At 47.1% G+C, this 27009-nt stretch overlaps 1 protein-coding gene across 14 annotated transcripts in view; it reads left to right on the top strand.

Moving 5' to 3' along the window:
* The window catches only part of LOC308180364 (voltage-dependent N-type calcium channel subunit alpha-1B-like), a 283793-nt gene that overhangs the window by 134185 nt on the left and 122599 nt on the right, over window positions 1-27009 (top strand). For 8 of the 14 annotated variants that reach the window (XM_080561844.1, XM_080561838.1, XM_080561851.1 and 5 more), the window contains 5 exons: window positions 10754-10869; window positions 19755-19811; window positions 20476-20550; window positions 22514-22603; window positions 26352-26561. In XM_080561844.1, the coding sequence (XP_080417970.1) occupies window positions 10754-10869; window positions 19755-19811; window positions 20476-20550; window positions 22514-22603; window positions 26352-26561 (548 nt within the window). The remainder of the gene's footprint in view (window positions 1-10753; window positions 10870-19754; window positions 19812-20475; window positions 20551-22513; window positions 22604-26351; window positions 26562-27009) is intronic. The other 6 variants (XM_080561850.1, XM_080561846.1, XM_080561843.1 and 3 more) reach the window with 3 other exon arrangements.

Raw genomic sequence — 27009 nt, 5'->3', positions numbered from 1 at the left:
TACAGCCTTTGTTCACAAAAGGTGTGGGGCTCAACGGCAGAAGCACAGCATCCAGCTTGTGGTGCGGCAGAGGTAATGCAGGTTTGTGTTCCGTGTCTGGGACTTTCCTCTCTGCTTCTCTCTTTGTGTTCCCCCTGCTCTCTGTTTTCCCTCTCTGATGCCTGTTTGATCTCTCTGCGAACTGATAAAACTCATCAGCCCCGCAGAAATCAGTGGAGCAGGAAAAGACAGGTTAATTTTTCTGGAGGAGCGTTTGATGAGTGCCATGGCTGATTCAAGAGAAGGTCGGGGCTGTGTGGGCCAGGAGAACAGAAGCGGGAGGAGAGATTTCTCTCCCTTTTGGTAACATTAAGACATTCGGTAGGCTCATTTGCTTTTTTATTGGAGCTATAGTGGTCTGCCACTTGAAAACAGACAGATGAGACACGTCTTGCTCATGCTGGAGAGCTGCACTTGGCTTTGTTTCTCTGTTTTAATCATGAAAAGCTGGCCTAGCCATGCAGACCTCCTCCCAGGATGTTGGGGTACGTGATTTCCCAGAACCTGTGGCAGTATTTTGTAAGGTTTCCAGAGCAGTGTGAAACAGCAAAATGTTTAGGTACTTGTATCCATAAGCTCTTACTCTTGAGACACCTTTTTCCATCGAATGAGGCGAGTGATTATGCTTAATTATCAGATTATTTGTAGACTCTTTGTGATTTAGGCAGCAATAAAGGCATCCATCACGGGGAATACAAACTTTCTGTAAGAAAAAGGGATTGACTGTCACTGGTGGCACCATGGGAACATTCTGGCTGCAAGTCATGCTAAGAAGGGTTGACCCCAGACACCTTTTGCTTTTCCCTGAACGCAGGGTTGTTTGCTGCGGAGCATGCCATGGGTCTGGGCTTCGATTCTAACCAGAAAATGCCCAGTGATGATCCTGATAAAAATTTTTATTGAACTCTGTGCATGGTTCTGCAGTTTCCAGTGAGGAAAGAAGAAAATCCCCCATGGAGCAGAGGTGTCCTGACCAATGCTCATTCATTTGTATGCCTTTGGACTGATTTCTTGCTAGCAGGCTGCAGCCCTCTGCCATCCTGCTCTGCAGCTGTTGCCACCAGGACATGGGCCCCCATCTCCATCAGCACCTTTAGCTCCCCGCTGTCCCTCCTTAGCAGTGATTTTCAAGGCTATGTTTCTCATCCTGATGCTGCTCCCCTCTCAGCCCAGCTAGCATCTTCCTTCTGTGGTCTGGTGGGATTATAGAATTTCATACTGCCTGGGTGTTGAACTGGGCGTTAATTTTGCCTGGTAATGAGCCGAGTGGTTCCGTACAATACACTTGTGACTGTTTGGATGCTTTGGGTTACACGATGCAAAGAGGATAAACATGATCACGGGCTGCTGCGAGGAAGATGATTTGACTTATTTCAAGGCTAAGTGCTTTCTGGCACCATTTCACGCAGTGGTGAGGAGGGGCGAGGGTGGCGAGACGGCCGGCGCGTGGCCAGAGAGGGCAGTGCACTGTGGATGATGCATCTGAGTCCTGGGTCTGTGCCTCTCGAGTGTGAAAAATGCTGCGTGTCACATCCTCAAATATTTATGGTGAAGCCTGAGGGATCTCCAGACCAGCCAACAAAGAGTAATTATCTTTCCTGAGGTTTACTCATCTGGCTGCAATAACCAAGTGGGAAGAGGCACCACGATGGCCAGTTTGCATCTTCCCCGTGTATTTCTGTAACGCTGCCCAGAGCTGCTCTGCCCTGAGCTGTGCAACGCCTGCCTCTTGTTGTCTGAGACCACCTGGTGTAGGAACCGCAGGGAGACGTTTTCTATGGATATAGCATCTTTGGAACAGCAGGAGCCTGGCAAGGGACACAGCCACGGACAGTGCTGGCACCTTGCAGGTGAATTGAGGGTCAGGATAAATGGTGCTTTTACTCCTCACTGCAGCACGCTGTTCTGAGCAGTCTGCATTGTGGGGTGATGCTCTGTGGGCAGAGCCACATTAAACGCTCCCTGCCTTGTCCTCTGGTCTCCCCAGGGGATATCTGTTTCCACTGCTGACTGTGGTGCCTTGGGTCACTGAGACCTTGGGGCTGTTCGAGCAGCTTGCTAGGGGCAAGCACGGCCCCATTAGGACCTCACCGACCCGGCTGTCTCGGTGACTTGCTCTGCTGAGTTTCATGACATGTTTTCCCAGCCTGAGGATTTTTGCCAGATTGAGATCATAAAACTTCTGCCTGCAAGACATGCACTGGCTGGAGGAGAATTAGGCTGATTAATTTGTCATAATGGCAAAGCGTTCTTCTGTCCTCCTTCTCCCTCATTACAGAGGCAATCATTCATTTTCCCTGAAAATTAGTTCCAAGTTCGCTGTTACCTGCTGTGATCTGACTTTGGCTGCTGTTAATTATTTGCATTAGAAGAGCTGCATCATGAAAAGATATGAAACTCCGCTTGCATTCTCATTGTTTTTAGTCTTTCCTCAACCTGCCCTTAAAAACAAGGGGAAAGACACAACAAAAGGAATATTCTCTTTCCCGTTGTTCCTAGCTCATCACCCTTTTTAATAAATCCACCATTGCACACAAATCTGGGAGAAGCACGTGTGGTTCTTGCAGAAGGAGCAACGACTTTTCATGTGAGCTTCCTCTCGACAAGCTAAATGTCCTACCAAGTGTAGCTCCCTTGCTCTTTTTGTGTTTTGATTTTGTACGGGAGAGATGGACTACATTTATTTGACCTTCTGTTATGCTGCAATGGAAATTAAAGCCTGCAAGATAGGAGTGATGCATAGGAGACCTAAATTGCCTAGGAATTCTGCTTTGACTCTGGGGTGCAGGCTTGAAGAACAGAGCCAGAGGTTTATCCAGTACGTGCACTGAGCTGAACTGGGCAATCGATGCTACGAGACAAACGATGTCCCCCTGCCCAGAGCCACTGCCTCACTGGGACCAGCTTTGCCCAGTTGTGGCACTTGCAGCAGTTCAAATCAGATTAGATGGAATCAAAGTGAAATTATCACAAGCTGGATGTAAAGACAAAAGGAAGGAAGATGCATTGAAGGCTTCACCTCTGCACTCTCCTTCTAGAAATACACGACGTATCCCGTATCTAGCTTGCATTTGAACCATCTTCCTGCTATGTTCAGTGATAAAAGTGACTGTGAAGCCTGGCTTGGTGCCGAGTGATCAATCCCACAGTGATACTTTCATCTTTTATCAGCTGGTTGAGGAGAAATTCTTTTTTCCCCCCTCTTAAGAGCAATGAGGAGGAAGCAGCAGCAGCTCTGGCTGTGCAGGATTGATGGAGTTGGTCCTTACTCCTGCGTGGTGGACGTTGGGATGGGTGAAGCTGCTCAGCCCGCTGGGTCTGTGTGGCTGGGCTCAGGCTGGGGCAGGTGGGCATGACCCCTCGGACCATGCCCAGGGTCATCTTGGTTGGCTGGAGCTGAAGGTGAGACAGATAACAGTGGGTGTATTTGGGATTTCATGCAGCTGATGGGACAACCTGGGGCAGGTGAGGAGCCACAGAACTTTGTCATCTTCAGCACTAAGGAATCTCAGTCCTCCTCTGGGCTTCCTTGTTTAATACCAAGGTTCAAAACTCAGACCTTGCAGCAAAGCACTTTTTTTTGGATGAGAAAATAGTATCTTAGGGGTAGCAAAAGTCATCAGCATGAAGAAATTCCTATTGATGGCTTTCCAGGTGAATTGCCTTCTTAGTTTCATCTCATTCCAGCACTTTTCCTGTATGATCCCTTTGCACCCCTGGGAGGAGCGTTCTTCCACCTCCCTCAGATTTTCTTCTTGCCCAAACTAAGTGCATTTCTATGCTTTTCCCTTCTTGTTTCAGACAAGCTTTCTAATCAATACACTTTGTTTGTGCTCAGTGGTGACCCGGGCCCGATTTTTAGAGGTATTTAAGACCACTGGGTTAATAATCTACATGCATTTCTATTCGTGGTTACAAATCAGTAAGGCAGAGAGGCATCACATTATTTTAAGTTTTGCTTGCAGATTTCTCTGCACTTGCAGTTTTTGCCTATGCATGAGGATAACCACACCCTGGTCAATCCTGGAGTCTTCCCATGGCTGACTTTGGTGAAGATGTCTGATGCTGTGGTAGAGAACGGGGCTCCTTGCTGGTCTCCTCCTATTTTGTTTGCAGCCCTCCGAGGTGCCAGCTATGGACAGCTCTGAGCCACGTGCTGCTGGCTTTGTGGGTTCCCAGCCCCAGGCCGTGACCCCTCACATGCAGGCAGCTGGAAATTGCACTTCTTGTCTTGCTCCCTGGAGTGCTGCAAACTCCGTAATTCGTGCTGCGCTGTCATGCCCAGCTCTCTCTCAACCTTGCTGCCTCCCGTATCTCTCTGCCAGGATAGATTGGCTCTGGATTTTATTTTATTTTTTTACTCCTGGATGTATTGCTTTTCATCTTTTTCTTTCCTAAGCCAAATTGGATTCTACCCGTTCAGCCCTCCACCTCTACAGGCATCCACCCTGATTAATGCCCTGAAGGGAACACTGCGCTCTCTTCTCCCCATCCCTTTCCCTCGCTCCTTGCCTTCTCTTTGCTGCCACGAATAACTCGGCCCCTGCTGTGGCTGCCTTTGGTCCTCTCCTGGTGAAGCTCCTTTGAGAAACACCAAAGGCTGGGGCATCCGAGGGGGCCAGGTGGAGGCTGCCTTCCCCCTGCAGGACTCCTGCTCCCCTGCTGCTGCCTCCCTGTCAGCCCCTTTCAGGCTCCTGGAGCCGTGCTGGGCCTCTGCTCGGTTATTTAATCTCAGAGAGATTTCAAAGGGTCTCTGGTGCTGCAATCAATGTTGGTTCCCTAGTGACAGCGCACCCTGCTTGAAGCAAAATGCTTCAGGAATCAGGGGAAGATGGTGTCTGCTGCCCTGCTCGGACACCCTCACTCCTTCCTGGCCATCCTGCCCACCTCTCTCTGTGCTGGTCTGAGTCACCACAGCAGCCTCAGGAGGGGGATGGGGATGCTCAGCAGGTCCCCAGGCTCTTCCTGCACCTTCATCCAGGACCCCCAGCAGCTGCTTTTCTTTCCTTTCATCTTGCTGCTGCTTATCCATCTTGCTGCTGCTGGTTCTCTGTGGGCTCCCTTTCTTCCAGGACTCGCTCTCTGCCTTTGCCTCTCAAAGTACAGGTTTGCACAAGGTAAGATAAATGTTTAGCACCGCCGAGGCTTTGTGTCCTTTGTTGTATAAACAGTTACAGTCATAAAGGTGTTGGGCTTTTTTTGTTGCATCCAGCACACACTTCCCCTTCTGAAGGATTTACTGTTCTTCAGGAAGACAAAAGACAGAGATACGAACCTGCAGAACAAATTCTTTCCCTGCAGCAAGAATCTGCTTTTCTGTGAACACTTGGATGCTGATGCCGTTAGTGAATGAAATGTTAGGAGTATTAACTGGATCAGACCCTGCTGAAGCAAGCTGCAGGGGTCTTTGCAGGACCGTGTGTATGTGGCAGCAAACTCAGTCACGTAAGCCTTGTAAGAGCTGTAGGATGGCAGGAGCAAGAGGAGGGCTCAGCAGGAATCTGCCCCCCACCATGCTGTCAAAACTGGCTTCACCCAAGCAGCAAGGATTTGGCTGGATTAGGATGAGGTGGCAAAGCTCTTCATCACAGGCACCCGACAAAGAAAGAAAACAAAACAAAAATGAAGGATCTCTTTCTAGTTCTTTCCCACAGATGGTTAACAAAAATAAATGTTAGGAAATGGGCTTCCACCCTTAAATCCAATTAAGCGTTTCTGCTTGCATGTGGATGCTCTCAGGATGCCAGGAGGCCTAGAGATGTGCATGATCCCTGTGCACTAACTCACCCTAGGGCACTCTGGAAGGTCTGGTAAGTAATGTACAGCCCCTCAGCAAGCAGTTGCAGCTTGTCAGGAGCACAAGAGACCTGGCTTTGCTGAAAAAAATGCAGGTAGTATCATGCCCATTTTTTCCTGTTTTATCACCCAGCATGTTCGTACGTTGGGGTCCTACAAGTGCATGTTCTTATCTCCAGGTTCCACTTGTAGCATCCTATGGATATTCCTAGTTCACCGTTGTTCTTTCTGAAAGTCTGCAGAAACATAGCCAGGTAATTGGCACTGAATCGTTTTTTTGAGGTTCCTTCCTTGCTGGCTTTAAATGGGATGAACTGAAACAGGAATTTTTAGTGCTTCACCTCATCCAAGCAGCCCCCTAGTAGCATGAAATGTGTGAGTTTGTGCCACCGCCGCTCCTCTGGCACATGCTTCCTGCAGTGATGCTCCTCCAACTTGCACGCCAGGCAGCCAGAGGAGTTGGTGTATTCCATCAGCTACCCCCAGCCTGTCCCTCACTGCTCCCAAGCGATGTGGGCTGTTTAACAGGCTGCTGTCAAATATCAAGTCTGTACTTGGGCACTGCTCCATGTTCGAACAACAAAGCTCACAAATTAAGCCTCCTGTCTCGGCCAATTTTGTTTCTCCACCAGGAGAATTCATTTTGGCCTGTGAGTAACTCAGGCAGTCAAACATCTGTAGGCCTGGCTAGTTCCTTAGCTAGCAGCTCACCCCCCTGAATTTATCTGGCTCCTTTTGGTTCTTGGGGGCTGCATTTTTCCAGGCATGACTATGTCCCTCAATGCCACGTGCCACCCAGGTTCAGCCTTACTCATTCCTTTGAAATGCTTGAGCTAGAGATGATACCAATCCTTAAACTGATAGATATTTTTTTTTTTGGTGCTGTTGTTTTAGACATAAAATTCTAAAGTCCTTTTCAATTCCTTTCTGGGAGTCCTTAGTGAGGCCCTTCTGGGATGTGTGCTGTTTTTGCTTGCTCTGAACAGTGCTTTAGATTCAGTAGATGAAGGCTGCTCTCCCATTATAAGATCTGAGTTTTCATGAGATCATGTGTAGCTCAGTGGTACTGTTCTGAATGAGGAGCTAATTATCTATGTCATTATCATGAATTGCTAATCACCACCACTATTAGTGGTAGCAATGACAGTAATGCTATATCGTCTCTCTTTGCCTCTTTCCTTTGAGTGGGAAGCACTTGTGTCTGCTTTCTACTGGGAAAACCTGAATCGCAGAGGTTGAATGGTGTGATTAGTCTTGTAGCAAGCCTGGGAGTGCACCATGAAACCCAAGGCCACGAGGCATGTTACATGGTGCTCCATCTCAGCTCTTTTCTCTTGTATACGAAAATCAATCAGGGACTTGGAGGATGGAGATCAGAATTTTTTTTTTTGATTGGTGTGACAGTTTATTGTTTTTGTTTTTTGTTTTTCCGTTTAAGACCAACACGGGTAAAGTACTTGTAAGAATGTCATTGGATTATAATCTTTTATGGTCCCTTCTAGTTACTCATGGATTGACCTTGTCTCTCTCGTGGTTGGGAAGGCTCATGAGTTTCTCTGAAGTGGCCATTCCAGTGCATATTTACACCATGATATATTTTGCTCTTCCTCCCCCTAATCTAATGTGATAAGAGACAATCATCCATTTTCCTGGTGACTTTAAGCACCAACCACTCTTGAGGGGGAAAAAAAAAGTGACACATTGAGCTTGACTGGTGTGGCGTATGGTTTCTATGATGAATGTCCTCCCGTTGATGTCTGTTCCTCTTGTCTCTGTAGGATCAGTTATTCACAACTGTCATGTTATAACTAAAATGCACTGTAGTCATCTACCAAGGCAGAGCTTGTCTTCCTCCAAAGCAGTGTCTCCCGATGCTGTGCTGTGTGTAGGAGTACCAGCCCTTCCAGTTTTCCTCCTCCTAATGCCTCACCAGGCAGTGCTGGAAGAGGAGCATTTGGGGGGGCTTTTTGGGGGAAAAAGTGGTTGATGAAGGGCAACAACGGAGGAGTGTTATTCAATATTCTGCCATACGAAACTGGCCAAAGTATGGAGGACCAGCTGTGAAGAAAGTCCTAAAGGAAAAGCTGGTCAGGAGGCAGCATATTTCCTGCCCAAGTTTCCCAGAAGGTTTGGGAGATTTTTGAAAGTCAGTGGCATAAATAGCAATTATTCTGGATAAAACAGGAAACTTATTTACTGCTGCCAAATATTCCTATGGGGTTTTCAGTGATTTCTTTTAGAACTGTCAGGAAAACTTCAGCTCAAGTATTTCTAGATGAAACACAACATTTTGATAGAATTTCTCCATTTGTCTTTGAAAATGTTCTGAAATTTTGCTGAGAAGTTCTCATGCAGGAATTCTGAGAGTTTTCCAGGTACTGCAAACAGGGAATATTTCAGTTCTTGAATGATGATAAACGTAGTGGCGGAGAGAGAAGCATGCTTATATTAATGCATTTCATGATGAAGTCTTTTGTCAAGTTCCAGCTTAATCAAATCTTTGGGGAGAGCTGAGAGGGCGAACGATGCTTCCTTCCCCTAGGAAGAGCACCCATCAGGGCACTCCAGTCCCCAGGCTGCTGCGCTCGGACGACAGTCAGTGAGCAGAGACCCAGGGTACCGGGGTTGTCTCCTGAAAGCTGCCTTCCCAGCTGCTCTGGCAGGGCAAACCAGGCAGCTGCAGGGAGCAGGAGGCCTGGACTGGGGCTGTTAGGCCACGAGATGTTGCTTTGGTTGGCTCTGGCACAGGGCTGTGCCTCCCTGCAGCTTCTGGTGGGCGCAGGTAGCTTCAGGCTCAGCAACGTTTCCTCCCCGGTGTCTTGCAAAATGAGTGCATGACTGCACGGAAAGTACTGGAGGCTTGCAACTTAGCATGGTTTCTACCTCATTTTCGTACACGTTTAAAGTTGAGAACAAAGAGACAAGACCTAGTTAGCTTTCACTGTCCCTAGGCCAGCTAGGAGCTGGCAGAGGATGAAAGGCTTTGCAGCAAAGTTGTCCCTCCCCTGCTCCTGAGGGGCGCGGGAGCGGTGCCACGGCTCACCTGCTGCCCTTCCTGCCCGCTGCGGCCCTCGGCCAGGCTCCCTGCTGGGTATCGCCTCCTGCTGCCCCCCGGCACGGCCCTGCTCTGGAAGCACATGGCGACACACGCCAGCAATGCAGGAAATCATCCCCCACCCCTCCGTGCCTGGCAGGTTAAATGCGCGTTGTCACCTTGTGCTGTCCGATCCCATTCTTCCCCATCCAGAGAGAAATCAAAAAAAGGAGAGGAGGTCCGTGGCCCCGACCAGCAGGCGCTGAACCAGAAACGAGCACGTTAAAAAGGAAGAGGGGGGAAATGGGCAGCCCAGCTGACACGTGCAGGCTCCTGAGCCACCAGGCGGACACATGCCAAGGAGGAGCTGTCAGAGCAGAGCGGTGTTTCGGCTTCCTCTGTTTCAAGGATGGGCTGTGCGGTCAGGTGGGGGACAGGAGAGGGGAATCAGGGGACTGGGAGCGCGCTGCCAAAATCAGGAGAGCAGCTCAGCTGATGGCAGCTCACATCCGCGGCTGGTAGCTGCGTGCGTCGCAGTGCTGAGCCAAGTCCTCCTGCAGTCCCCTTCTCCGCGGGTCAGGCAGTCCTGCCAAACTAAGCAAATTGTCAGCTTGGAGGGGTGAAATGGAGACTGTGAATACAAAGCTGGCTTTGGCCCTTGCAGCTCCTTTTTCCCCATTCTTCCTCTTTCTTTCTGTCTCCTGCTCCTTGTTAAATTCTTACTGAGGAGCATGCATGGGTAATGAGCAGGTGATTAGTGAAGAGTGGGGTTAACTAAGGCTTGCAAGAAAGGAGACAGCGATGTTAAGATGTCAAGTGGGACAAAGACTGGGGCACTGGTATATGTGAGGGACAAAACCTCACCACACTTCTGACCACGCAGGTTAAGCTCTCACGGGATTCAGTCCTGTAACCCCTCGTTGGTGTGTGCTCAAAGCAAGGGGCTGCAGAGGCTGTTTCGGAGCCCTGCAAATGGTAGAGGACACGAACATCTGCAGAGGTCGCTTCAAGTGGAGCACCAGGAGCCTCCTAGAGGTGACGCAGGCCGGCCTGGGGAAAGCCTTAGTGTGGGTGTGTGCAGGTTGTTACTGCACTGTCATCTCAGCATCGTTTCAAGGTAGGCTGTAGGATGTACTTGGAAAAGGCTTTTGCAGTGGTTGGGTGAATCTTTCTTTTTTTTTTCGAGCCTGTGTTATTTGCTTCCTTTCTCACTCACCCCACCCCCACACACTGTATAGCCTTGTCATAATCTGATGACAATTTGCCTGCTTTCCATGTGATCTTATCAATTAGTAAGGTCATTGTTACCCCGGATGCTCTGGGTTGAGGGTATTTCACTTCCTGCAGAGTACCCAACCTCACCTACAGCTCTCATTTAACTTGTGCTCGTCAAAGTTGGCTTAAGCCTGGGAAAACTCTGAGGAGGGTGAACTGGGAAAAGTAAATCTCTTCCAGAACTGAAAGACCACTGGTGCCTCTCTGACAAAATATTCTGCTTCTAGGGGGAATTATCTGGGGATAGTGATTTAGGTGGTGGAGAGGGATGGAGGAGAGCTTTTAGTGTTGGGGACAGTAATTCATATTGCCTGGCTGGACAGATGTATGCAGCAGTGCATCAGGATCTCATTGGCAAGGATGCTGTGTGGCCCCAGAACAGAACTGTGTGCATTTCGGACTTTGCAGTCCTCCTGCAGGATGAGGGGCAGAGAAAGAGCTGAGGTAGAATCAAAGTGGTGCCTTGTTGGGCAGCAATGTGTAGTGTGCTGTGGTTCCCGCTGCTATCGACTTCACGGGCTTTGTGGAGACAATCTCAACGGTGAAAGAAGGGCTGCATATTTTCCCTGACTTTATGTGATGTGCTTTCTTATTCTTCTCGCTCTGTAGTGAATTTGCCAAAGAACGAGAGAGGGTAGAAAATCGCCGAGCTTTCCTGAAACTCCGTAGGCAGCAGCAAATAGAACGGGAGCTAAATGGATACCTGGAGTGGATCTTCAAAGCAGGTAAGGAGAGACAGCTAACGTTGGACCAAGGTGCGTGGCACATAGAGTCTGGTGATGGCAAGGACAAGGACCCCAGGACCAGTTCTTGGCGTCCCTGGCCAGCAAAGCCTGGACAGGGCCCAACTAGCACTTATTATTTTTGTTGTGCTTGTTCCTGCGCAGTCACACTAAAGTTATTGCAGAAGATCCCAGTTTGGTTAAGCAAAAATAAAGGAGTTGCGCCAACTTGCTTTATTGCTGAGATCAAAGCAATTGTCTTAATATGATATAATACAAAAAGCGATACAGTGCACAGTCTCTGTGGTGGGGAAACTGTTGCCTGAGATGAGTCATTTATATTTTATTTACTTTCCACCACAGCTATTTTATAAGCCTCTCTTGCTATGATGGCAAAATACACTGGAGTGTCATTTTTATGAGCTACAAAGATCACTTTCATGAAACTTATCCTGGCGAGTGTGAACAGTGCTTTATAACTATTATAACTGAACATTAGGCTTTATTGAAAGCAGTGATCAACTTTAAGAAAGACCTAAAATCTCTATTTTAACAAAAATAGCAGGTTTTTCTTTTTATTGGATGGTAAAGATTACCAATAACTCTTCTATGTTATAGAGTAGCTAATATATATTGACATAACCGCAGTGCAATTCATTAAGCATTGAGAAAACTTCTGGGGCTGATTTGCTTCCTTGCTTGCATTTCTGCAAAGCTTAAACATCTGAGTAAACCGAAAACGCCTTTTGGAATAACGGCGGGGAGAAAAGGAGCGGTGGCTTCACAAACAGGTTTTCAGCTGCCTTCCTAGGCAGGTCAGCTTCGCCTCTGCCCATTACAAATGGGGAAACTGAGTTCCAGCATTGTGTAGTGATTTGGTGGACAGCAGCTGGGAGGCACTGTGTTGCTCTGAAGCCATGGGACAGACCTTTGTGACCTTTGTTTCTGCTCTGCCTTGGTGCCCTCTGCGAGCCACGGGCCAGCAGGGAAGGGGACTGCAGAAGCCTTCTCAGACAGGAGTGGCCTGAACATGAGTTTTAACAACCTGGCCAGAGAGAAAGAGGTCTGAAATGTAAAATAGGAAGAGCTAGTGGCAGTTTATATGGTGGCTTGATCCCATTATTCCCCAGAGCACTATGCGCAGTGACAATTGAGTGCCAGTTGTATTGACTTTTATTCACGGTGACTGTTCAATGGCTAGTGCCCTCAATTAGGCAACCACTCTTTATCTCCCCTTAATTCTGTGGTTCTGTAGGAAAACAAGGGCCATTTGCTTTCCTTTCCATTTAGAACTTGTCTTCTCGTTTGTTTACAGCTTTTTGCTACCTCAAATTCAAATTAATTAATGGCTTTTTGGTTAGCTGGAGCAGAGTGCGGTGATTCTGCCTTGGCTCTGCTGCCATCTTGCTTTTAAGGCTCTTGTGATTTCTTGGGCTCCAAAACCCAGTTTCCCCATTAATAAAATAAAGATGAGAATTTCCTTGGAGGGCTGTGGGTTGCTTTGTTTTATTTTGGGGACTGTTGTACCAATAAAAGCTATGAGGAGGTCATTAGCTGAACCTTGAGGTCTGAAAGTTGAGCTGGAGAAGTTATAAAATACACAGCCAGCCTCAGCTCCAAGCACTGAATCCCTTTGGGAATGATTGGCTATTCTATTTCTGTGTTGCCAGTGCTGTATAAATGCCACATGAATATACAGTGAAATTTCTCTAAAATGCTCATCTTTTTTATTTTGTCTAATAACACAAGACCCAGAAGGTCTTACAGAACAAGCAAGTGTATGCAAAATAGCTGAATCAGGGAATAATAAAAATATTCTGTAAAGGCACTGTTGAAAATACAATAAGATTTTTTTTTTAAAAAAGCTTCTTAGTACAGCTGAATAATAACAATAATTAAAGTCAACTAATCAACTTAATGTTATTAAATCTTTAAATACAAAACAAACATATCATGAAGGCTAGACAAAAGAGAGAGTCATGTGTTTGGAATTCAGGCATTGCAATGTGGGACTGTGCAACTGATGGGGATTTCCCATGTCTGTTTCTGGAGCCAGGATTTCAGCTATGCCCATGTGAATCACGGATCGAGCCACTCTTCCTTGCCCAGGACCGTGTGTGTGGCCGTGGCCAAAGCAAAGTGCTTTGGAGAAAAACAAGCAGAATGGAGGTCAGAGGCTATCCAGCCTGCAACAGCCCCAGGCAGTGAAATGTTATAAGCTCTTTGCATAAATGGAAGAGCAAAAGCTCTTGGTGTTCTGCTGTAATGTAACTCTGGAGGGTTTTGGTTATTATTCATGTAAATATCTAATTGTTTTTAAATCCTTCTAGCACCCTTGACCTCAATGAATCCTGTAGCAAGGAGTTCCACATGTTAATAGTTGATTTGATCGAAGAAAAATGCTTTTTCCTTGATTTTAAGTATGATGTCTTTCTGCTGTAGTGGGAGAAAGAGCTGAGGAGTGTACTTGGTATTTCTTTTTATTACTTCTCATTCTCTGCTGCGTCTCTACCTTGTTTCACCTTATTTTATTGTGCTCAAAAGCGTGCAGAGCCAATCTGCTTTTTTCTGCTCTTCGCATGGAAGGCTCTCTAGGCTTCTAGTATTTATAGTATCCATCCCAGAGCATTTTGTTTTTTCATTTATTTCTTATTTATTTTTGATGCAAGGTAGGAAGAATGGAAAACTGTGTTCCATTGGTTCATAAAGGGGCATCTTAATACTAAATGTTTAAGTATAATACTTAATGCGGTTGGTTTTGCTCTGTAACACTTGACATATTCTGAGTAGTTGCTGGAGTTGGAAAGGAGATTTCCTTGTTCTCAACAGTGCTCAAGTTCTTACCTGAAGGGCTGTAATGGGTTTAAAACCAAGAAAAGTATTTGAATGACTAAAATCTTCCCTTCATCTGTACAGTACCTCCCATTTGTCAACACCGATTTTAATCTAGCATTATACTCATTATTTATTGACCACTTTTGAGTGCCTTTAATGTTTCGTAGAGCCTTCTCTATTTGTAAAGTGAATAACATTACCTCTTGATGTACGTGTTGCATTAAAAAGGTAGTTCTGATAAAATTTGGAGGTTGTTTACTATTAACCCCTTCTTATACTGAAATTGTAGCTTGTTTAGTCATCCATAAGAAAACAGTGGGTCTTTTTCTACTTCTTAAATGCTGTCTGACTCGATAATGTTCCAGACCTGGTTTAATGACTTCTCTTAATAGACATTGGTGTTGTAAGAATGGAAATCTTTAGCAGCCTGGCCCTTAAGTATCTGACTACATTTTTCCTTTTTTTCTAGGGGCACTTTTAATTTTTTCCAGTGGTGAAATAAGGCTATAAAGAGGAAGAAAATAGTAACAAAAAGTGCTTGTGAAGTTTTCAAGGAGGTACCTTGGTACAGCTAAAATATTGTGGTGCCAACTCACTACTGATAAATCACCAGAAGTGCAGCAATGGTTGAAACTGAAGCACAGGTAGCTCAGGCTATTTTAAATGTGGATTGTTTAATACAGTCAGCAGCGTATCTGCTTGAGGAATCTATACCAAGGTGTTTTACGCAATCATATCTTTAATGTATAGCTACTTGTCTGAGCTATACTTAATACAGGAAGTCTTAATTGATGGAGTGCTTAACAAAGGCTTTCCCTAGTGAAGGGTTGGGAACAAAGGAGAGAATTGTAACATAGCTGATGTGCTGAAGTGCTGAATGTAGACATGCATGACTTATAACAAAAAAGTCACCCTCTGTCCACACAGTTTCCTTAGAGGTTGACTTCCATGAAATAGGATCATCCAAAGACCAGGTACGAAGGTTTTAAACCCATTTCTTGTGTGCATGTTAAAGAATGAAGACATAGGATAGTCAGGAGAGTTTACATATTTTTCAAGTGAAATAACAGGAGATTTCATGTAAAATTCCCATATATGTTTATCATGAAGCCAAGACTAAGCATGGAAGTTTTTACTCAGTGGAGTCTTTCTGATAGTGTTGTGAGCAGATGTCCTGTTGCCACACGTGATTTAGAAACCTGAAAGTGTTTTCAAAGCAGTAAGGTGTTCAGTGGTGTGAGTTTCAGGCCAGAAGCAATGATTAAATCATATGATTTCTTGTCTCTTGCAGAATTCTTGTCTCTTGCAGAATTCAGGCTGTAATTCATATGGTAATTGCTATGCCAAACCTGTAAATGTTGGCTGTAACATTTAGAAGCAAACTCTATGGCTCATTTAGAAATGGACCTGTAATCCTAACTTTAATCTCAAAGAATGAAGTCAATTATCTGCTTTTAGCAAATTACTTAAGACCCACTCTTCCCTCTGCTGAAAGCCAGCGGACAGGGGTGCAAAAAGCAATGCTTCACACCATGGTGCTCCTCTAGACACGAGTCAAATGTACTCAACAAACGGTGCTTCTTGAGTTCAACCAATATCAAATAAAGTCTTGTTGGTGATCAGCAACCCTGTCCTTCCCCACCTGCTGTGTATCAGAACAAGGTTGCTCCTTGCTTCATGTTTATCTTTTGGCTCCATGCAAAAGTAGCAGCAAGTCAATCCGGAATTGTGCCTTTCAGAGGAGTTAGAAAGTGGTGAAGTCAAGCAATGTAATCCATGCAAATGATTTTGCCACTGCTGCTTTCCCTGTTAAACTCCTCAAAACTATAGCAACTGTTAGGCTGTCATGCTGCATTTTGAATCGAGAGGGGAGAACTAGAAGTTCTCTGCACAGAGTAAAGAGCTTATAAGCCCACAAATACTCTTTTGAAGATGTTTCTCTTATCTTACAAGGACATGCATCATTTTGAAAACACTGCTCAGAGACTGGAATTCTTTCTGTTCAGAGCTAATCAAGTTGCTGGTCTTCTGCATTTTCCTTCTTTCCCAGTCCATCTCTTTCACACAGCACTGATTCTGAACATTTCTTTTCTCCTGTAGTAAGCAGGCTTTGGGAATGGATTTAACCTCTCTCTTTCAGCTCACTGTAACACGAATGTCATTCCTTGACGCAACAAAGCTTTACAAACCTCAGGCTTCAGCTTTCTGTAGAAGAAACAGAGCAACAAGCCCTTGACACAGCTGGAAAAAGTAACCAGCATCCATGAAAAATGGCAGCAACGTGCATGAGATGGCCAGAGAGGATTGCTAGGAATTAGAGACCCCTGTGAGAATGCAATGGCTTTTTCTAAGGGATGCATTTTTATCCACTTTTTCTATTTAACAAGTTTGAAGCTTCAACAGTTAAAATCTTTTTTTTTTTTTAACTTCTGTAGCCTGTTTAAAGTGAGTTATTTGCTGTAATACACTCTCCTTTTGAGTACATTATGTCCTATCTCCCCTTGTCAAAGAGAAGGGGCACCATGTTTCTCTGCTGCTTTGCCTGTTTTGTTCTGCTGGCTGGTTCTTCAGTATAAGATGACTGCCATTATTTCCAGCCCTGTATCGTGCTGAGGTTTGTCAGTACTTAATGACCAGCAAGTAATCTTTCTGCTGAGACACCTCTCACTTTGCTATCCTAGTGAAGGCCCTGTGCCTTTGTTTGGAGGCTAGAAGTTGCTGATCTGATACCGTGTCTTTGTTGGATATCTCTTCTAATGTGGAGGTACTATTGTTTGGAGGTTTTTCAGGCTTCCTAATTATCTTCTGCCAGTGTCTGTTAGTGATGACTAAAGGCAATGCAACTTCTGAGCCTCTGCTAAGGATGCTGCATGGTTAAAAAAAAAAAAATGGTAATAATGTGATTTCTTTCTGCTGAGCTATCTTATAAGCAGGTTTTAAAAGCCTTATAAAGCCCCACTGGGGTAGATGTGGCTCTTCGGTTCCCTGGAGGATACAAGACAAATGGGAGTGACTGTCAAGGGAGAGGACTAAAGAGCAAGGGTGGAGGAGAGACAGGCTTGAGGCAATTGCATGGGTGAGACGCGTTTTTTGGTTATTTTAAAGAGGCAGCAGAAGTGAGCCATGGAAGAGGTATGTCTGTGGAGGGAGATATATTTGGGGCAAAGGCTCAGCTGGTCCACAGAGTTGTCTCAAGACTGTACTTTGTAGGTGAAAATACATTGGTATCAAATTGTCACTTATAAATTCGGATGTCCCACTGGCATTTATCATCCTGGTTTCTGAAACCTCAATATGGCTAAACCTGTCATCAGTCTGGCCACGTGGGCACGGGTGACACTGGAACATCAGATGTCATCAGTACACCATTGCAAATCGTGATGTCCGTACAGGTCACGGAACCCCCAGGTGATCTGGAGACTTGGGGTTTTTCTTCAGCTTCTGCTCAAAGGCTGGTAAAGAGCCATGGCAAACTATTACAGGAACATGCAATCTGAGGCCACTTAGAAACAGGGGAAAATAATAATTTATTTTCCTTCACAGTCAGAGATCTGTGAAGGGAACAAATACAGCGATTTTCCTCTCCCACTGGTACAAATCAAGCACAGAATTGAGTCGCCACCTGAGCAAATGAGCTTTCTTTACTGGAGTGTTTTAATTTTTAATTTTTTTTTTCTTTAAATAAGAAGTGATCGAAGCTGACAGCTCTCTGAGCGCTGACCAGTAAATGTGCTGGGTCTGGCTGAGATGTTCCTTAAGCAGACATCTCTCTTGCGTTGTACTCAGCCGGGTGTAGCTCCTAAAGAAAAGCTGCCTGCCTTCTGACCTCTGCTAGCTCATTACTTTCGTTGCTCACCACCTCTCTGGCCACGTGTCTGCTCCCTGCAGTCCCACAGGGTAGCTTGTATTAGTACATCTAATTACCAAAAGCAGTCTGAAATTCAGCTTCTCCCTGGGAGTGGCCAAAGAGCTCCTCCGGGACGTGTTCGCCTTCCTGGGCTTGTTTGTCACAAGACCTAAACATACATTCCAGCCCAAATGGTTGTGAATTTCCAGTGCAACTTGCTATCGTGTCGCATGGGTAAATAAAACCTACCTGTGTAGCGTGGAGGAGCCCATTTCAGATATAACATACAGCTCCTTAAATCACACTCCATGAACAATGCAGGTTTTTAAAAAAAAATCTATAGGAAATTGTCTACTGTATCAGCATCTTGAGCTCGTACTTCTGCCAGCACAGGGTTGCTTTGGGTATCACGTTTGCAGGCCCTTTGTGCAGCTGCCTTTGGGAAGGGGCCAGCTTCTCTAACCATCCCTCTGTTTTACAGCAGTCAAATTCATTATTAATTGTCATCAACTTTTTTTTTTTTAAACTCCTTCTGTAATTTTAACCCCAGAATACCAGTATAGCTGGTATATACTAGTACACCCTAGGCAAGACTTCAGAAGTACCTTTTGGTTTTGAGGTTTGAGAGAGGTGGTTCTTGAACTAAAAAAGCCCATTTTAGTTGTCTGACCTGTGGTAATGAGCTTCAGAAAACACCTGAATTGTATTGTTTTCATGTTTGAGGGTGGTTTTTTTTCCTTCTTTTTGAAAGACTTCATGCCTATTAACAAGCAGATTGATAGCTCACTTGACATTTTTAACCCTCTCTCAGCACCATTGATTTCCTTCCCACCTTCTGAGTCTTTGGTGCATTAGTTTGCATTTTCGTTTGTTTTCCTCTGCTTGGATTCTGGTCTTCCTCAGTCCTGAATATCATTTTCGAGCCTCCTCAGTTTGCTGTCTTATTAAAGTATCATTCACTCTCTCTCTCCCCCAGATGATTAATAAAGAGATTATGTAAGACTTGTGTGGTAGTGCTGATCCCTCCAGTATTCCTCCAGACAGCTCTTTGATGTTTGGCTGTGGTTTGCTTTTATTTTTGTAGTTAGCCTTCTATCTAGGCTGGTTTAAATGGACTTTTAAGCAAAGTTTTATAGGAAGGCAGTATCAGACGTAATTTGGGATCTTATTAAAATATCTATGTCAAACGTATGAAAGAATTTGTCATTTTTAATAATACAAGGAAGTGTACAGTTCACCAGCTGCCAATTCAATATTTTGTATGCTTTAGATTGTCTTTTAGAAGATCCTTACACAATTTTACAGCAGCAAGCTAAAATCTGCAGTTCAGGCCATATGAACTGTAAGGTTTCAAGTTTTGGTGCAGCGTGGTGCGTGCTGCAAATTGACTTGGGTGATGACATTTGCATTGTGAAACCTCAGGAAATTTGGTCATCTTTCACACAGAAATGAGTCAGTTTTGATTGGGTGTGTGTGTGTGTTTTTTTCAGTGCTCTTTGAGTTCTTGTTCTGTAGGAAAGTATAAACTCATATTTTGGAGACAAGATATACAGCAATGGAAAACCAATGGTGACATCTCACGTACATAGCAGTTTGAACTGTGCTAGCCTGAACTCCACTGTAGCAACTTTGCCATGGATTTTATTTGGACAAAGATTTGACCTGATGTCTATTTGGTGACCTTCTGTCCCTTGTGATGTGGCAGAGCTGATGTGTACCACAGCCTTGCTTGTGTTACCCTGTGCCATGAGGCATGGATCCTTTTCCCCCAGCTTAAATCCTGGTATTGTTGATGGAGACATAAGTGTGGCAATGGGCACCGAGCATCTTTCGTTCCTTGGTGTCTCCAGTGGGGCTGGGCACGAGGGACTATGCTCTGCCTTGTGGAGACCTGTGGCCTCACTTGGAGCTGGAGGAAGGTTCTTGCTCTACAGAACTTCCTTGTGGGTTGGAGCTTAGTAAAGCAACTGGAGTGGATGGCTCATTGTGAAGAAGAGGAAGTACTGCAGTCTTCAGGTGGTTTGTTTAACCTCCTTCCCTGGTACTGTGAACCATCCCTTTTTCTACAGGCTTGGTGTAACTGGGCGATACAGTGGGACAAGGCTGGTGGCAGCTGGGACAGAGGTCTGCTGCACCCAGCTCAGCTGGTTTTAGAGTGGGGATGCGATAAACCTGAGGCTGAGCCTGGCTGTTTTTCCTCTTACAGAGGAGGTCATGCTGGCTGAGGAAGACAAGAATGCGGAAGAGAAATCTCCTCTGGACGGTAGGTCATTTTGCTGTGCGGTTTTCCTCCCGCAACACACGAGAGGTTCACCTGCTGTATGCTGACGTGGCTTTCTGCTGCAACCAGGAGGGTGTGAGCAACACGCTCTTGCATGCACTTGGAATAAGTCGGGCAAAAGAGTCCCTTTTCCTGAACCGGGCCTTTTTGAGGTTGCAGGTGGATGATGAGCAGTTATGTGACACCACTCTGGGATGGGGATCTGCCCGCGGGGTGGCAGGGGCACCCGCCCCAAGCAGAGGCGGCTGTGCCTGGGGGTAGGCCGCAGGGCGGATGCCAGAAGAGAAATGCGCTGAGCGAGAGAAGGCAGGGCTCTGAACCAAGGTTTCCAAATGGATTTGACAAAGAGACTAAGACCCCTGTTACTTGTAAGCAGTAAGACATAACAGGGTGTGGTGATCCTCTCTTCCGACGTGTGACCCTAGCGTGTCAGGCCGGCTGGAGCGTTGGACACAGTGCAGTGAGGACGCGGGGCCCACTCTCCCTGTGCCTCGAGACCGATGAGCTCTTAGGATGCGACAGTCAAAGTTCAGTTAAAGATTCTTCCCTCTCCCTTTTCTGACCATCTTTCGTCCTCCCATGTCTCCTCCTTTCCCCTCCCCTCCCTTTCCCCCCTCTTTTTTTTTCTCCTCCCATTCACTGTCAGGGAGGGCCGCCTCGGAAGGGCCGATTCAACAAGGCACGGCACCGGCAGAGACTAGCAGCGGCAGCAGCTACAACAGTGAGTGGATTGCAAATCACCAGGGGCTCAGGCGGCACAGCGGGGCAGCGCTCCCCCCTCGCCCCGAGCGCCCAGGTCACCGGCGATGCTTCCTACCCGCTTTGGCTCCTTTTGCCCCGAGCTTGGTGGCTCCTGGGGCATCCCGTGCCTGGCCGCTGGCTTGGCTGGGTGACCTGCGCTCGGGGAGGGCTGGGGGATGGACGAGCTGGGGCTGCAGGAGGTCAGGGCTGAGGTGCACTTGGAAAATCTCCGTGGGTGTGTGTCCGTGGGTGTGTGTGTGCGTGGGTGTGTCGTCCGGCACGTGGGTGTAGCCAGGGCTTGTAGTCTCGAGCTGCGATGAGTGCTGGAAGAGCAGGCTGAAGGGCTGAGTGCTGTAAGCAAACTAGAGGTGGGTGCAGGTCATGGGGCAAAGTCCCAGGTACGCTGAGGCTCCACCCATCCGAGTAAGCTGAAGGAGCCCGGTGATGGTCCTAGCTTTGAAGCCAACTGGTATAGAGCAGCCCACGTCTCTGCTAGTAAATGGCCTCAGCCTCCTACGCAGGGGTCATTGCATCCAAAGTGCCTGTAGAGATGGCATGCTCTAATTACTAAATTTAGGGTGTTTTTTCTTTTTTTATTTTTGGTGGGGGAGGGAGTGGGGATGGGGGAGAAGATAAAGGAGAAGGTGCTTGATTCACGCCAAGGAGTGCAGTAAAACTTTGCTCCCAGGGTTGGTTAAGGTCCAGTGCTGGGGATGGTGCTGGGGCAGCTGCAGCCTGGAGGGCCCCAGCCCCGGTGTTGCAGGGACCGAGGATCCAGTCCTGCTGCTGGGTGGGGAAGAAAAGAGCAGAAGAGGTTATCTGCAAAAATATTGGGTCCAGACCGCAGGTTGAGAGCATCCTCTCCTCTTTGAGCCTCTGAACCTGGGAGATGTTCTGGGGGCTTCCTCGAGGTGGCACAAGCACGAACACTTAGCTGCAGAGGAAGGAGTCCATCTGTTTCTCTGCCAAGGCAGGGAAATTGGTGTAGGTGAGGGGGTCCTCTCGTATGAACCTACACCCAGGTTAGCTGCTGCAGAGTGCGTGGGTTTGCTGTGTGTGCCTACCGAACAGTTTGTATCACCACACCGTGGGGTGTCTTACTGCTGATAGCAAACGGTGCTTAGTTACTGTCTGTCTTGAAGCTGTTACAAAACTGTATCAACGTATTTTTTTCTGATAATTCTCAAGGTTTGCAGGTAGGTGGTCGCGGGCCCAGCATCCACGCTGCTCCTGCGCTTCCCTGCATGCACTGGGTGAGCAGTGCAGACCTCTCCGAGCCTTAGGCTGCAGTTCTCCTTCCCCGTCTTGTAAAACGGTGTAGCGGTGTTTATCCTCCCTGCAGAAGATGCTGTTGGACAAAGAGTGTTCTCAGAGAGCTAGGACATCCCCAGAGGGAAGGAATTGTGCAGTGGGTGCTATTAAGAGTGCGTTTGCTGAGTTGTAGCCGTTGCTTTCAACGTAGCGTTTTTGCTGCTTAAGGCATCACTCTGCGGTAAACGGTATCCGAGCCCCATAAATGCTAACTTCTTAATGGTGCACGCTGTAAACAACATTAATGTTTTTAATGGATAGAAGCACTCGTCTCGTAACCCACAGGGGCTCAGAAAGGTTCAGTGACCCTGCCCAGCCTTTCTGCTGTGCTAAAAGGTCCAGCAGCTGCAGTGACCCCCCTACCCTACTGCATCTGCCGTGGGGGTGAAGTGTAAGTGTGCAGAACTGTGCCTGGCAAACCTTCAAGATCTAGAAGGTGAAATAAGTAACCACCCTGGCATGCAGAGGCCCTGCAAAGTTGTAGGCTGACCGATTTGCTCCCGCTTACATGCTCGTATGAGAGCTTTAAGCTGACGTCGGGCAGTAAATGCTGGCCCTGGAGAGTGAGGGGAGGGGGAGAGAGAATCCACTCTGAAAGCTCACGGGGCGTTTTCTCTTTAATTTGCACACAGTGTTGAAAAGAGCTGCAATAAAGAAGAGCAAAAATGACCTGATTCATGCTGAAGAAGGTGAGGACCATTTCACAGACATTTGCTCCGTTGGTGAGTACTGGCTTCGCATTCCGCCAGGTTTAGATCTTCGGCTAAACGCGTTCATGTCCTGTTTCCTCCGAGTGGCTCCTTTGCTCCAGAAACTGTAGTTTCGAGAAGGGGAACTGTCACTGCTCCTACAGCAGCACTCAGCTTTCCAAAGCCGAAGGCATCGTGGCTTCACCCACTCCCCTCGCTGCCCTGCTCAGCTATCGCATGCTGCACCCTTTCAGAAAGCCCTGCCAAAACGCTTGGAGAAGCCATGCTGTGCTGGGCACACTGCGGTCCTGCTTGGAACATGCTCACTTATGCTAATGAAACCCAAATATGTCAAACAATACCGCTAAGCCTCATCTGTTGTGGGGAGGAGAGGAAGTGGACAGGCATCTGGTCACACGTGCCACTACAGCACAGAGTATGGCTCAGCAGCCTTTGCCAAGTGAATGGGCACTGGGAAATGCTGGGCAGTGGCCCCAGATTCCTCATCCTTGCCTTAGAAGGGGTTCTTGTTGAGTTTTCCACGTCTAAAGCCAGATACAGAGATATGCATGCGATTGCCCCTGTGCCTCCGATGCAGTGTGGCATCCTGCAAAGTCTGCCACTGCTGGTGCAAATTTGGCATCTTCTTTGGTTTACATGGGAGGCAGGCTCGGAGCACCAGCACCCCTCTGTGCACCCATCTCTGTGGATATCAGCAGAAAAACCTTTCAGTTGTGGTTTTTCCCTGCTGGCTGGAGAGACATCTTCCTGCCCGCTTTGGAGATAGTTATTTTGCTTATTCCTGTCCCCGTTGTTCGAGTCTGTATTTTGTTTTGCTGCTGAAGCAGCAGATGTTCTCATTATCTTCCAAAGAAATGCCTTGGCACCACGGTTACCACGAAGCAGCAAATCCTGGATGTGTAAGGGCAGCAACATGAACAGTACACTTGAGAGTACGTGTCCATGTATGCTTGCAAGCATGAGCGTCTCAAATGCTCTTTGGAAATTTGGCATTAACCTTTTTAAGAGATTACAGCTGCTGCTGGATTTTTTTTCCACTTTAAATGAAGACCTGCTTGCAGGAAATAAGCACTGCTCTGCATGTTCCTGACACCATCACCCTCTGTTGGACTGCCACAGGCTGCAGGTTTTGTGGCTAAACTGCTGACACTCCTATGTGAGATTTGTTGCTGAAAGAAGGCGAAACTGCAGCAGCCGTGTGCGGTTTTGTTTTGTTTTGTTTCTGAGCAGCTCGGATCCCTGCATGGATAACATGGAGTCATCATTTCTGGAACATTTGTTTATGGCTGCAATAATTATGAGATCTTTGCATTCACATCCAAGTCCCTCTAGGCTCTGGGCACCCATGCCACGCAAACAGATCTTTCAATTCAGCATTTCAGGTGGCAACGGATGACGGAGCATCTGGGCTCGTGGATAATCTGATGCAGAGCTGGGAACTGTCTCAGGAGCATATGGCAGGGAAAATAACAGCAGTGCTTTCCACCTTCTGTGAGTGGTTCATCCACTGGGGAAAAGTGTTTGTGATTTTGATTCATGGAACAAGACAAAAAAGAAGTGGATAAAGCAGATACTTCTGCAGGCTCTTGAGAAGACTGAAGCTCTGCATAACATAAACGATCGGATCGTATGGGTGATTATGCATAAAGAGTTTTGAGAAAAGTTTTTTTGGATGGTTTCCTTGAGCTATCATGTCTTGCTGATGGCAGCACAAGAACTGTGGAAGAACTAGCGATACAATTGCTGAACGCAGAGAGAAGATGCAGACCAGAGGGGCAGAGACGTTGACAGGTCTCTTGCTGGCTGTTGCCTGAATACGTTGCACTTTAATTCAAACACAAGTACCTCAATGAGCCTTATAATTACATTATAAAGCTATATAGTGGCAAACACTTCCCACTGTGCTCTCTGGAGTTATTTTTAAAATTTATTCTTTTCTTTCCTCCTGACTCCGTGCCTTTTCTTCTGCACTAACCAGCCTGCAGCTGTTGATGCTGGCTCCTTTTGGCTCCCCACCCTCCATGCTGTACTGGAGACAGGGCACTGTCTTGATTTCCAGACAATGAAATCTATAAAAGAGGATGTTTTCCAGGTTTAAATCAGTTTAAATACAGAACATGGCCTGTTGCTGCTGCTCTTTCCTGGAAGATCGGCAGAGCCGGCAGAGAGGGGATGAAAGGGCAGCAGACTGTTCCTGTGCAAGTCTGAAAGTATGGACTGGCTCGGATTTCTGAGAGGTCTTTACCTGCTTAACACTATTACAATACAGCTGTAGCCTATGTTTTTATACTGTAGTTCATTTTATTACCTGAAAACAATAGATGAGCACTATTATTACTATTATTATTTTTTAAACTGCCCAGGGAAGGATATCAAACTAACAGAACGCCGAGCTTTTCAGTGAGGCATTTGTTCAAACCCTGGCCAGGAGCAGCTCTGCACTTGGCATGTCAGCGGCTGGCCAGAAATGCGGAATGAAGCACAGAGCTTGCTTTCTGTTAGGGAGGTGGTGCAGCACGCTCCCGTGGGGCTGCGAGGCGTGGAGGACACACCGCTGTCACAGCTGGATGCCTCATCCCTCCGATGGGTGCGGTGTTTGGTGTTACTGCAAGATGAAACAGGGCGAGATTCGCACCCCCTTCCGTGCTTGGAAGTGATGAAATGTAAGCAAGTACACTCAGGAAAAAAAAAAAAATTGGCTGCCGCAGCCTGAACACTTTGTTCATGTAACTCAGCCATCTCCAAGGAGAGCCCGTGCGAGTCACCTGCTGTCACGGAGCTTGGTCCAAGACGGGATGGTGCGTGTCCTGGTCAGCCCTACCTGCTGGCAGGCAACATCTGATGATGGGGAAGGGCATCAGCGTGCTACCTTGCCACGAGCCGTCTTGCAATGAGGCTCGCTGGCAATCAGAGGGGTGCCAGCACAGTGTGAAACAGGTAGTGGACAGCCTGTGGCCATCACGACCTGCTCTGCTTGCAACAGCGTCTGCGGCTGTTGCAGAGGAACTCCAGCGGGTGCTGATTTCTCCTGCCTCAGCACTGGCCTTTTCATCGCTCGTTTCTACAGTGCTCGTTTCAACAGTACCTCAGGGGAAGAGCTTACATTAGGAATCATTTCTTCAGTCAGCTTCCTATTATTAAAACATTTGACTCTCTTCCAAGGTTTCAGACCAGACTTGAAATGTAGCTGATATAAGCAGAATTGATACAAATGAGTAGCTGTGCCCAAAATATGATGCATGGAGACAGACTGAGCCCTCTGCTGCAGAGAGACATGAAGTCAGAGAGTAAAATAAGGAGACTTTGCTCAGTTTGGTAGTTAGGGCTGGGGCTTTGCCTGGTTCTTGGAGCAGGGGATATAGGGACAAGGTGCCAGCTGCACAGCTCCAGGAGGATGTGCTCCACACTGGGGACACAAACACCACTGCCCAGGTCTTTCCGTGACTGCAGTCAGCCAGGAGCCCAATGGACATGAGTTAAACCGGGACATTCAAGACAGCTTCGGGGGCCTTGAAGCCCAGTTCCTTCTGAATATGGAGCTGGGCGCTAATCCCTGAAGCTCTGTAATCCCAGCCTTCATCCCTCGCAAAGTCATTGCAAGCGAGATGCCCTTGCTCAGCCCATTCTCAATGTGCCCAGCTTTCTGCTCAGCTGTGTTTCTGGTGCTTGGGAGTGGGTCTGCGCTCCCCAGAGCGTCCTCTGGCCTTTTGCCTGCTGGGATCTGGTGTGGTGACTCTTGTTTCTGTGCCCCACTGCCCAGGGTCTCCTTTTGCCCGTGCCAGTTTGAAGAGCGGGAAGAACGAGAGCTCGTCCTACTTCCGGAGGAAAGAGAAAATGTTTCGGTTCTTCATCCGGCGCATGGTGAAAGCTCAGAGCTTCTACTGGATCGTGCTCTGCGTGGTCGCCCTCAACACGCTCTGCGTGGCAATGGTGCACTACGACCAGCCGGAGAAGCTCACCACTGCGCTGTGTGAGTACCGGGGGCTGCACCTCTCCTCTAAGCAGGTCTTGTGCTTTTGGCTGCTCACAGTATTTCTGAGGTCTGTTTTGGGGGCTTCCCATCACCATGACCCTCAGAGTAGGGTCACAAATGCATTTATGAGTGCCTCTAGTAACTCAAGGGTCGTTGAGTCATATGATTCAGACAGCAAAACAACACATCAGGACACGATATCCATTTGAGATGACATGGGAACGTGATCTTTAACTTTACCTCAAACTCCAGATTCAACCACGTGTTGGTCTTGCACCACTGCACGAGGATTTGTTCCGTAGGAGGCTTTGTGAAAGGAGGGGTGAAGACTGCATGCTGGGGCAAATTGAAGTTGCTCTGTCTAATCATCAGCTGCTTAGAGAACTGCAGAATTCATCCCACTTCGCAGCTGATCTGCATCCGTGGGTGATTTGTGTTGTGGACA

The sequence above is a fragment of the Anser brachyrhynchus genome (assembly GCF_964034855.1).
Source record: "Anser brachyrhynchus genome assembly, chromosome: 19".
NCBI lineage: Eukaryota > Metazoa > Chordata > Aves > Anseriformes > Anatidae > Anser > Anser brachyrhynchus.
Note: the sequence above shows the minus strand (reverse complement) of the source record. Positions and strands in the feature narration are given on the sequence as shown.